We start from the raw sequence: 12,820 nt of genomic DNA, 5'->3' as shown, positions 1-12,820 counted from the left end.
CATGTGTAGGGGTTTACATGTGTAGGATAAGGTAAAGGCTTGTGTTTTGTAAGATTTTTAAAAAATGTTTTTCTTAATTGTGCTAAGATTTTCACAAAATTGTTTTCTCTGTATCTCAGGGGTCCCACATGTTTTAATCTTCAGTTTTTAAACAATATCTGAATCACAAAAAAACATTTTACACTTTAGGATTAGATGATACCTTGAGGCATTTAGAGAAATATTACTCTAAGATAACCTAGATTTCTAATAAATTATACAAGCCAGTTTATACTTCTTTCACAAGTCTACACTTCCACTATTGTTTTCTTAGTTCTTCAACCTCATTACCTAATTCAGCTATATGAGTGCCTAGGATGTTCAAGACACTCTGGGGAATACAAAGAGGAATAAAGCACAGAAAAGCTAGTCAGGATGAGACAGGCATGTGATTAAGAGGTAAGGCATATGAGAAGCATCCAGAAAATGTGTGGGATCCCCAAGAAGAAAAAAAATTCCAAGATGCAGGACTGAAAAAGGAATAAAGAAAGCTTCATGCAAGAGGGTCACTGGCTATAAACATTAAAAGATTGGCAGCTGTTGTTTTTGTAGGTATGACAGAAAGGAATAGCATGGAGGTGGGAGAATATGTATAGTAATAATGTAGTCAGTTTTGGATAGCCTATAGCATAAAAAGAGTAGGCAGGTGAGGTAAGACCATGGCAAGGTAAGTTAAAACCAATTATGAAGTGTCTTGAATTCTACATTAAGTAATCATAATTTGGTAGGCAGGAAAGAATATTTAAAGTTTTCTTTTCTGGCAGAGGAATGCTAGAAACAGAATTGGGAATTTAGAAGATTTAAATTGGTAGCATTTCCAATGCAATTGTGATAGATTTCAGACAGCTAAGAATGCAGAGGACAAAAAGATGTTTCTTAGTTGAGGATTCAGTGAGGTTTCAGTGTGAACTGCTTCAGTTGATACTATCAGTCTGTACATTTGAGGAACTATAGTTCTTTTTTACCATTTGCAAACAGGTTTTTCAGATATCTGGAAAATATATAAAGTATTTATTTTTAGCCCCCAAAGTTGTGATTTGTTGTACTCACTCAGGTAGTGGCAGCTAAAATGATTTTTGGGTGTAATGAAATGGTTGCAGGTGAGAACATGGAATTCAGAATGACATAATGTTAAATCTTGTCCTCTAGCCACCGTCAATAAATATGAACAGCCATTTTAGATGAACGGAAACATGATCATCACTTTATAAAGTACCTGCACATTTAGGTCCTTTGCTATCTCAATCTACTAATTAGGAAAGAACTATACAGTTCTATTCCAAGTTTTGTATTAGGCGTATTGTCAACTCTGAGTACATATTTATGAACAGTTTATAGGAATAACAGCCATTAAGCAAATTATATATATATATGTGTGTGTGTGTGTATATATGTATGTATATATATGTATGTGTATATATATAACATATATATACATATATAACATATATATATACATATATATACTCACACATATTTGCTGAGAGTATTTCAGTAATAATGAATTTCTTTCAGCTAAACCTAAGGAAAGTGATTTCACTAGTTAATACTTCCATTAATAAGTACATCTGAGCCAATCAGCAGTCAATAATAATTTAAGCCTTACTGTGTGTAAAGCACCGTAAGGCATATGCTATAAAATGGTAAAGGAGTAATAGAATTTTTGTCCGGAAAGAGGCCCAGTGTGGCCTAAATTCTCCTTGACAAAACGTAAGTACACAGAACATGAGCAAAATATTATCAGATGCCAAACATCAAATGAATGGTTCAGAAAAGACACTACAGCATTTCAGTGGCCATAGAAATCCTTGTTACTATACATCAGTAACAAATGGTATTTCTGAAACAGTTAGAAAAAGTGCCATTTGCATTTTAAAGCAGATTAATGGATTGTTTCAAAAAATTAGGAATAAGTCACTTAATTTTCTTAGGTATTGCCCTCCAAGAGTAAGTTACCTCATTAATTGTACTTTGTGGCTTTACTAGTGATAGACATCATTGCCTGTATGACTTGTCTTCATGAAATTTAATAGTAGTACATAAAAATATGCAAACTCTGTTATTAGTATTTTATTCTCATTTACCTAATGTGCAAGATGAAAGCAATTTCAATACCAGTAAATGTTTGAGTGTATTGGTATTTTTTAAAGATATGTTCATAATGTTCTGATTATAAAATCATAGTTGGTTTATTGTTAAATTAGAGCCAATACAGCTGAAACTATTATTCCCATATCTGTCTTTTATTTTATTGTTGCTGAAATTTTATTAAGCATCTATCTATGTTGGATGCTTTGTCCTAAAATAACAAACTATTGCATATAAAATCCACATTACATTTTCCCAAATGAGTTTTATATGTATTTGTAATATGAATTAAGGAAATTTGATTGTAGATATCTTACATTGTATCTATTCCTGCAGCATGCAAAGAATTCCAATGAAGAATGACTTCCAATGCTCAATATCACAATGAGCGTTTGTGGTTTGATATGTGTGTTTGTCTGTTAAAAGGCCTTTTTTTATGTTAAAGGATTTTATTAAACTTCAAAATGATTAATATCTATTAGGAAATTTCTTCTTTCTGGCACACTTCAGAACACTTTGCCTTGTTCTGTTATTTGGCCACAGTCAAAAGCCCAGATAAAATCATTGTATTTAAAGGTAATATTTTGTCATGGTATGGCTACAGTATATTGAGTCTAATGAGGGGAAACATGAAAAAAGAGAAATTGGTACTAAAGCATAGGACCAGTCTCTAGTGAAACTTTAAAGCTATAAAATTTGATTTTGTAGCTTTGAAATACGAACGTTGATACATTTCAAATATGTTCTTTAAACTTGTTTCTTATTTTAAGTTGATAGGTAAGGGTATGGTCTTTTAAATTTTGTATTCTAAAGCTTCCACATCATTTTAGAAATATGATGGGGGAAAGTAATTGGTAAGTCCTTGACTGAATTATCTAGCACTGCTCAAATTACTTTACATGTATTTAGCCCCACCATCAGTCTACCTATTAAATATGAATTAATAAGAGTTTGCAAAATAACTCCATGATAAAAATCTAATGATTGCTTATAGGTCTTAAAATGTGTTCAATCTTTTCTTGTGAATATGTTTCTGCAAAATTATCCTCTCATAACCACCCCCCCTTTTAAGTTGCTGTAATTTCAAATTGTAGGAGAAACGAACAGTTTTTCAGACATTTCCTGTAGTGTAACAGAAATCTAGACATCAGAATCTCCTAATTCAGAGTAATTGAACACTGGCTTTGGATGGTCCCATATGAGCAAGTTAGAAATTGTGGTTTGTGTGTTCACAAACTGAAAATTTTGTTTAAATTTGCCTGCACTTGGAAAGCCAGAACAGGTCTCTAGTTATCATTAGCACAGAAGCTTCAACCATGAAAGAACAAAAGGCACTTCTGATTATATTAATGTACTGTTTCATCAGAAAGTTTAAGAATGTTCTGTTCACCATGGAGAAATATAATTTAGAGCACTTTAATTTGGAAGGAATTAAAAAAAGAATAACATCAGTGCTGCTTTTTTCTTTACCCCTTATAGAGAATGCTAACTTTTCAATAAAAACTGATCATAGTTGGTGAATTTTACTATCTACCTATTTAGCCATTAATATCTGTATCTGGTGTATATAAATTATAGTGTTCCCTCTCAGTGTTTAAGAATCATGGTGTAACATTTTTATTTTTTGTATAAGCTTGAACCCCTTTGGGCAGTGGTGAATCATCAGTGTGGTGCTACTGACTCCTGAATAAATTGTATGACATTTCACTTATTTAAATATACTGAACTTACATATTGTCTTCAGAATGGTAGAGCAGCTATGGCTTTAAGGTCCTTCAGAAGTTAAATTCTTGGAAACTAACAATTTGATTTACTTTCAGGTCTTTTCCAATGGTCACCTTGGAAGTGAAGAATATGATGTTCCTCCCCGGCTTTCTCCTCCTCCTCCAGTTACCACCCTCCTCCCTAGCATAAAGTGAGTTTTGTTGAATTTGGAGATCACTTGTCTGTGCATCAAGATATGGTAAAGAGTGGTTTTGAGAGGTTCTCAGTACAGACACTACATGATGAATAGAAAGTCATTGATAGTAAACAGCCAGCTGTATTTACAAACTAAATTACCATAAATTAAGATCCTTCCCTATACTTTGCTGGTAACCACAACATCTGTGAGACTTACCTAAACTCTTGAGGTTGCATAGAGCAACAGGGAGAGAAAGCTACGCATTCCTTGCATCAAAGAGGGTAGAGTAGCACAATGAGGTATCCCTTCATATTTACCTCTTCTCCTCAGAGGTATCCCATTTTATCTCAGCTTCCCAGTTTGACATCATAAAATAATCTTTGGTTCCACCAGGTTTCTCATTTCTCACATCCATTCAGCTACTAAGTCCTTTTGATTATTCTTTTGGAGTTTTTCGTATTCCTCTAATCTTCTCCATTGCTCTAGCTTTGCCTCAGAGCTGGACAACTGAAAGAGCCTTTTATCTGATAATCTCATATGATCGGAGAGTTAGTATCAATGGGTTTATGGCTAGTAAAATGAGATAACTGGGTATCTCATTTGAAAAATGGGGCCCCAGAGGCACAGTAGATATCTCTCATTGATATCTTCCCAAGTTAAACCAGGATAAACTGGATATCCCAGTTCTAATTTTCCTGCTCTTTATATGAAGTCAGGATGTCTGCCTTTCCTCCAGTGTATTTTGTTCACTGTCACTGAGTTCATTTGATTTAACTTCTGCCTTCCCCAGGTCACCTTCCCACTCAAAAACCAGCATTGTTTCCCTTTTTCCATTAAATTAACTCTATGCACTTCTGCTAACAGTAAGATCCTACAGAATTTTACCCAACTAAAATATTTTTCAGTGATTCCTAATACTTGCCCTGTAATTATATCTGGATTGTTTTTTCTGACTTTGTGAGATTTTTATGCTGTTCCTCCTGTGCTTCACCTTTTCCTAATCTTTATCCTAAAGGTCCATATCTCAGACTCTATTTCTTTGTGAAATGTTCTGTGACTTCTTCAATTGTAGTGATTAAGACTGATTTACATTCCTCTTCCTGCAGTTTATTTCCTACTCATTTAATTATATACTCTGCCATACTGTTTTCTAATTTTAATGTGGCTCTCCAATTGAAAAGATTACAAGACTTTGAGGACAAAAACTTTGTGTTCTCTATCTCCCATAACATCTTACTGTATTTGATATATACTAAGTAAATGATTTGCATATAGTAAGTAAGTACACAGAGAATACGTGGATGCTTGGTTGATTGATTTAAATTTTATCTGCTGAGGTCCTTATTTACAATAGAAAGTCTTAGAGTTTCTTCATTCCTTCATCTGCGGTTCACTGAACTCCCACTATACATATCAATGCAAAAGAAAAATAAGGTAGATCCCAGCCCCCCAGAAATTTACAGTCTACTTTAGAAAATAACATTAATGTATATGAAATCACTAGAGAATGGTGTGCACTAACATTTATAATGCTAACTTAGTAGTTTCAAATGAGTTTGGAGGAGAGGCTGTTGCAGACTTTGTGAATGAAGGATGTTTCATGGAGGGATGGGCATTTCATGACTCATGAAGTACAGGCACAATTGGGAAAGGCGGAATATGAGAAAAAACAAGGGTGTGAAATTTGGCATCGTTCAGGGGACGGTGGGAAACTCAGCGAATTAGATCATTCTCCAGTGGGAACTTCTCTTGGAACTGCGAGATATTTAGCAGGCATGGGAGTTGGAAGCAATTACACATACTCTGGGTAGTAGGCTCTAAATCAGTGACAACATATGATTATATTCTAGTGCTAAATGAACTCTGGATATATGTGCATGTAATAAAACATCTAAGCTCAATTACCTTTGATAACTCAGAACATTAGAAAATGAAATCTTGCTAATTAGAGATTAAATTTTCACATTCTGTTTATTAAATTCATATTGGCAAGCGAGCTGGAAGTTGCAGTGTGCTTCATTTGTATTTAACATTAAATACCTGCTTCTCCTGTAAATGAAGCAAGAATAACAAATTCATAGTAAAATGTATTTTTTCTAATACTTCAGTTTGTAAGTGCATCTAAAATTAGTCATACTTTCTCCCTATTTACTCTTGATTTTCCCTCAGAAACAGTGCAATTGTTTCACTTAACTAGAGAAATATTTTAACAGTGCATGCTTGCCAGCAAATTAGTTTTCAATTTTGCATGCTGCAAGTCAGCCATAGTTAGGAGTACAAATGCTAGCTTTTAATGGCACAGTTATCTCTCCAGTTTATTTTTGTTTCTGACTCTGTGGGTAGCAGTTGTTCACTGTAGACAATATGCAAAGTATATAAGAGAAAGAAAAAAGTGAGATACATAAGCACAAGCATATGCATATGCTAAATATGAATGGCCAGAGTTTTAACATTTTGACATTTTTTATTTAAACTTGTTTTTACCTTATTTAGATTATATGGTAGAGATAATTTTATGCCCTCCTTTCTTAACATTATCATAAGCGTTTTTCTTAATTGTTTAGTTATGCATTGTGTTTATTACAAAACCAGCATGGAATGCTGATGTGAACAGTAGAATAAAATCAGACTGTGTGTACCACACCTGACTCCGCCATTAAGTATTTGTCTTTTTTTTTTTTTCTGAGATGGAGTCTCACTCTGTCGCCCAGGCTGGAGTGCAGTGGCGCGATCTCGGCTCACTGCAACCTCTGCCTCCTGGGTTCAAGCGATTCTCCTGCCTCAGCCTTTCAAGTAGCTGGGACTATAGTCGTCCGCCACTATGCCTGGCTAATTTTTTTATTTTTAGTGGAGACGGGGTTTCACCATATTGGCCAGGCTGGTCTCGAACTCCTGACCTTGTGATCCACCCACCTCACACTCCCAAAGTGCTGGGATTACAGGCGTGAGCCACCATGCCCAGCCTTTGTCTTATTTTTAACAGGAAAACTTCTCTGGGCCTTTCCCCATCTGGTAGAAGAGAGGATCAGTTTAACTTAAATTATCTCCAAAATCCTTTTGAGATTCAGCTTTTTAGGTTCTATACAGTGTGTTTTTTTAAAGGATACTGATGGCAAACCTGACAATAACAGTGAGTCAAGAGTTCTGGCTGTGGATGGTCTTAGGACAGAGGTCTTAGCAAAATGCCACTCACAGAAATAGGAATGTCGGATGTTCGAGAGTTCATTTCCATCTTAGACTCTTGGTATATGTTTCAAAATCAGGCCAAAGCAAAATTACGCATTGCTACCAAACGTACACTTCTGTAGTTCTCACAAATGTTGAAAACTCCAATGTTAAATCCAATAATGTCAAAGCTAACATTTACCTTACATTTATACTATGTTGTTATAAATATTTACTGAAATAGAATTGTTAAATATTTGATATTGTTTACTCTGATTCCCATTTACATGATGTCAGAGGCTGCTCTGTCATAGTGTTTCCTGTTAAACTGTATCTTTGCAATTATTTGACTTTTATTGTGTAATTTGTCTTCAGACCTAGAAGAGTATGAAATTTACTTTTAAAAAACCTACTGTTGTAAAAGTAATCTGAAATTATTTGTATCTATATACTTAATTTTTCTAAATTAATGTTTTTTTCTAAATGGTTTCTGCTTAACATCTTTGACACTTAGCTATAAATACAAAATTTTAAGTAAATCCTAGAAACATGGGTAATTATTTTTTTGGAGGGAGAACAAAATAATCCTATGTGGATTCTTTTTACTTTATAGTTTAAATTATTTATTTACTAAATTATATTTATTTTGAAATAATTTGATTTTTCAAAATTAAAACTAAATGATACTCTGAATAGTTAAGGAAATATTTATTTTACTTGGCACACAATAGGTTGGCAAATGAACAGAGGCATTATTACAAGTAATAATGGAGTAATTACTTCCAGGTAAGATAATGTTCTGAAATGCTGAGGAATATCTTTTTTTTTTTTAAGAATTTTTTTTGTGTGTGTGCCTTGTCTTTTAGAGATGGACCTTTTGTACTTTTGATATATTAAACTTAGGCTTTCAAATAGCCATGAACCAATATTACTTGGTTTTGCATTTTTGTAAGAAAGGTTTTTTGTTGTTGGAGGTGGTATTATCTATTTTTATGAATATATATTCTTATAATATATATTTTTCTAAAGAGATAAATGCTTGTATTTTTGGTTCCATAAACAGAGAATACAAATTTCACCTAGCTGTCCTATTTTCATTCAGTTGCTTTACTGACTAGAGGTTCAGTGTGTACAAGATAAAATCCTTTATCCTCTTTGGAATTTAAGCTCTAGTTAGGGAGAAGAGAAAGTAAACAAATAACTATATTGTATGTTGTCAGCTAGTGGTAAGTGCTAGGAGGAAAAATAAGCAGGGAAGAGGATAAATAATGATAGAGAGGTTTATACTTTAGATGAGGTCATTAGGAAAGACCTCTCTGAAAGGCTAATATTTGAACAGAAACTTGAAGGAAGTAAGGGAGCAAACCTTGAGGTTATCTGTGTGAAGAGCACAGAGGCTGGATAGAACACAAGTACAAAGCAACTTCAAATCTGTTTCTCCGATTTACAAACAAGTTAGTGAAAATGCTTATAAGTAAAGCTTATCTTAAAGCTTGATAGTATACCACACAGACTTTTTTTTTGATGTCATGAAAGACCCTTGAAAATTAGCATGTATATGATAAAATTTAGTGTTTTGAGGAAATGATTTATATGTGGCACATGTGCAAAAATCATTTCAAATATAGCTATATTTTGTTTTGTCTCTTCTCTGGACTATTTATTTGAGTTAGACATTTTTCCCTGTTAGGATCGGGATAATGTAATATAAGAAATATGGTGTAATGTATAGGGCAAGCTCTAAAGATTCTATTTTAACAGAAGATATTTTTCGTTACTTGCCTTCAGATACTGTTAAAGGAAGATAGATTCTTATATGTAGAAAACAAGCTTACTAATTAAGCATAGCATTGGATACTATCTCCTGTGCTGGCGTGAAAATTCACTTGTTTCTTGGTTTGTTTCAAGTGTGCATATGTAGAAGATGAATGTATTTATCACTGAAGGCTCAAATAACTAACACAATGAATTTAATAAAATGTCCAGGTTGTGGGGGGGTGACTATGCATCTTTGAGAGTGTATGTCCCTATGTATTACCAGTGTATTAACTCAGTAATAACAGCAACAGTGCAGAACACTCCGGGAATGTAGGATGAGAATATAAAGGGATTGCAGTAATAAGTGTAATGGTAGGCTTTAATGTGGAGTCAGCCAAATACAATTTGTTCAGCTTTATTCCTCTGGTATCCTAAAAATTTCCCATAAGTTTAGTCAATGACTGAAAATTGTCCCATGCCCCATAAGATAGAAATTTTTTCTACTGCCAAATGTCACATACATGAATAGATAATGACTAAATATAAATCTAATTATTTTACCTGTTATTTAGTAGTAAGTAAAATTAAACCTGTTTTTTGAATGAGTTTGTAGAGGAAAATAAAACCCCACATGTAATTCCAGATGGTATAATTAGTTACATGACTCTAGTTTTTTATTTTGCTATTTTATATACAACTTCTTTATCTCATTTGTACCATCCTCTTCTGTTATTTTTTTGATAGAAACCAGTTTTTTTTTTCAGAACTGGATAAGATTAATTTTTAATAAAAACTATGTAATCTTAAATAAAATACACTGGAATGTTATTCTTTTGGTTTATTTCTAATCCAAATAGACTATTATACTGATATTAAACATTTTCATTAAAAAACATAAGCAGAAAAATAAAATCTGAATCTTTAGAACTTTATTAAAATGGTGATAAATGGAACACCTAAGTATTTTTTTCATATTTAGATACAAACACCACTTGAAAACTATTTTTTCACTTCTAGATATAATTCTCTAAAATCTGTGTAAGCTGACAATTTATACTAGTAAGTTTTAGCAATAAGCCTTATTATTCCATGAAGTATTAGATGAGCTTTGCTTTTCACTTCATTCTGAAATAATCTACTGATTTGTGGCAAAGCAAAAGAGTGGGGGAAATTACTCGAGAAATTCTCTATCAATGAAGGTAAAATATCAAATTAGCCACAACATATGTGATTTAAAAAATGGTCCGTTGTTGACTCATAATGAACTGCTTCTTTGGAAACTTAAATCTTTGGAGGGAACCTGCAACAGGCAGATCTTAGAACATTTCTGATATTGAATAGTTGTTGAATGTTTAGTGAAAAATACTGTTTTCTTTTTACATAGTGTATGCTTGAATTGCATAGAAAGGGATTCATTATAAATGAAAGTATCTTAGGCATAGAGAGGATGTACAGTATATATTTCTCATTTCATTTGGTAATAGAACCCATTATGGTCCTTGACTTAGCTAAATTGATGTCTGTGTTTACAGGAATTTATGGAAAAGTAATATTATAAGTCTCTCCCAGCTCCAGTGCCATCAGATCACCATTTTGCAGCCCATATACTTAACTTCCTTTAATTGGAAAGTAAATCCTCCAAAGTTAAACCATAATAGGTGTAATAATAGATTATTATTAAGGCCCTTAGCTTGTGCTGTAGGTAGTGACACTGGACCTTTTGTCACTATGCTTTTGTCTGTGTGCTTTTGTCTCCCTGTAACGCTCATGTGAATTCTAAAGTTGCTCAAACAACAAGAATTTAAAGATCAGTAATGAAATTTTTTTCAAAGATAGGTATCAATAAACATACACTTGAAAAATCTTAGTTTTTCTTTGATCTTTGAATGTCCTATCTAATGACTTAGATAATATGGTTGAAACTTAAATCTTTAGATTTTTCAAAATGCCTTCTTGTAATGGTCACAAAGAAAAGCCCCTAAAATTCTTTCTGTTCTAACTAATAAAAAGAAATAAAAATGAATGTTAATTCAGGCATGTTTGTTTAATATACCAAAGGCCTCTTGCTCCCTCTATAGAAGGTGCTTCAGAATTGCAGTCACTTAGTTTTTTTTGGTTTTTTTTTTTCCTTCCTTTTTAAATTGAACAGATTTCTCATGAGGTTCATGATGATTAACAAAAAGATTTGGATCCATGTGTGTATTCCCAATGCCTTGCAAACTAGTTGGTCATCCTAAAGTGAATCAGGATGAGTTTGTGCATTTCTGCCTTGGCATTTTTCATTGGCTTCAGCCAGGGTTAGATTAAACTCTGGTAGCAACAGTTATGAAAAACATTGTTTATGTTTGCCCATTTGTTTGGGTTTGTTTTATTTGGTTTATTTACTCTTATGGATAAGTGAAATGCTTAATGTTTTTGATATTAGGTGATGGTTTTACTCATTTTAATTCTCTTTTATTTAGCCAGGGAATTTAAACCATAAAAATAATGTACTTCAAAGACTTAAAAATAAGTTCTCTCGTTATCTACATCTAATCATTCCATTCATTTCTAGCTCTCAGTTGTTGGTAGGAAGAAAAACCTAACAACTTCAACTATAATTTCACAGGATAGTTAAGTTTTACAGAATTAAACTGGATATTTTTCCAACTATAGATAATATTCACAGGAGACAAAAAGTTTGACCATTCTATAAAGACTTCTTTAATATATAAAACAACCATGCTTATTATTGTAGCATCATATTTTACCCATTTAATTTAAATTGGAACAAAATATTAATATTTTAATAGATTTGGTTTGAATAAGTTTATACATTTTGTCTTACAAATCCAACATCTTTTTATTTTATTCGACAGGTTACTAGTTTTTCCTATTGTGCCATTTAAAATTGTGAGGATGAACATTCTTTTATCCCATCAAGGGTCTTAACAAAAGATTGAAAATTGTTTTCATCTGTATTTGATATAAGAACAGCTTCTCTGATGATACCCTGTAATTGAAAAATGAACATAAGTGATAAAGTAGCTTCTTTGACTTGAATATGTCACATCAGACTTGCCTGTTTTGAATATTATGCTTAAACTAGATTGGATTTTTTTCCCCTGGTAGGTGTACTGGTCCGTTAGCAAATTCTCTTTCAGAGAAAACAAGAGACCCAGTAGAGGAAGATGATGATGAATACAAGATTCCTTCATCCCACCCTGTTTCCCTGAATTCACAACCATCTCATTGTCATAATGTAAAACCTCCTGTTCGGTAAGAGTATGGGCAGATTTTTGCCACTTACATCTGCATAAGCATTATCATTTGTAATGTTTGTTTTTAAACAATTGATTCACGTCTAGTTAAAAATCCTTGATTTCCAGCTCAAATCCTTCTCTTCCTATATACCATTTCCAGCATTACTTTTAAAGAAAACTAAAAGATGCAGATTTCTCATTAATCAGGAAGTCACTTTATTTTATCAGTTCTAAGCACCTATCTCATGAAGAAAAATTAGTGCTCAGAAACTAAGGTATTATTCTGACCTTCCTTAGAATTTTTCTTCATGGTGTACATACTAGTATAATTTAAATTCATTTTTCTTCTTGATGTACTTGCTACCTACTTCTATTCAGATTTTGAAGAAGTGAGAAAAAAATACCAAGGTGTTTCTCTTAACTTTTTGTTTTTCTTTCAAGTGCTATTTACCTTCCTTTAGATCAAATAAGAATGTGAGGAATAGGCCAGGCGTGGTGGCTCACGCCTGTAATCCTAGCACTTTGGGAGGCTGAGGCGGGAAGATCATGAGGTCAGGAGTTTGAAACCAGCCTGATCAACATAGTGAAACCCTGTCTCTACTAAAAATACAAAAATTAGCTGGGC

General features: G+C 33.0%; 1 protein-coding gene across 18 annotated transcripts in view; it reads left to right on the top strand.

Annotated features, from left to right (window-relative positions):
- Positions 1 to 12,820, top strand: part of CBLB (Cbl proto-oncogene B) — a 211,710-nt gene that overhangs the window by 172,443 nt on the left and 26,447 nt on the right. For 14 of the 18 annotated variants that reach the window (XR_010132892.1, XR_010132893.1, XM_063703996.1 and 11 more), the window contains exons 13-14: positions 3,948 to 4,042; positions 12,065 to 12,211. Coding sequence is in view for 16 of the 18 variants with exons in the window: in XM_063703996.1 (XP_063560066.1) it covers positions 3,948 to 4,042; positions 12,065 to 12,211 (242 nt within the window). In the remaining 2 variants the exon portion in view is untranslated. The remainder of the gene's footprint in view (positions 1 to 3,947; positions 4,043 to 12,064; positions 12,212 to 12,820) is intronic. The other 4 variants (XM_031009426.3, XM_031009424.3, XM_063703998.1 and 1 more) reach the window with 1 other exon arrangement.

Source organism: Gorilla gorilla, chromosome 2 (assembly GCF_029281585.2).
Source record: "Gorilla gorilla gorilla isolate KB3781 chromosome 2, NHGRI_mGorGor1-v2.1_pri, whole genome shotgun sequence".
Taxonomy (NCBI): domain Eukaryota; kingdom Metazoa; phylum Chordata; class Mammalia; order Primates; family Hominidae; genus Gorilla; species Gorilla gorilla.
Note: the sequence above shows the minus strand (reverse complement) of the source record. Positions and strands in the feature narration are given on the sequence as shown.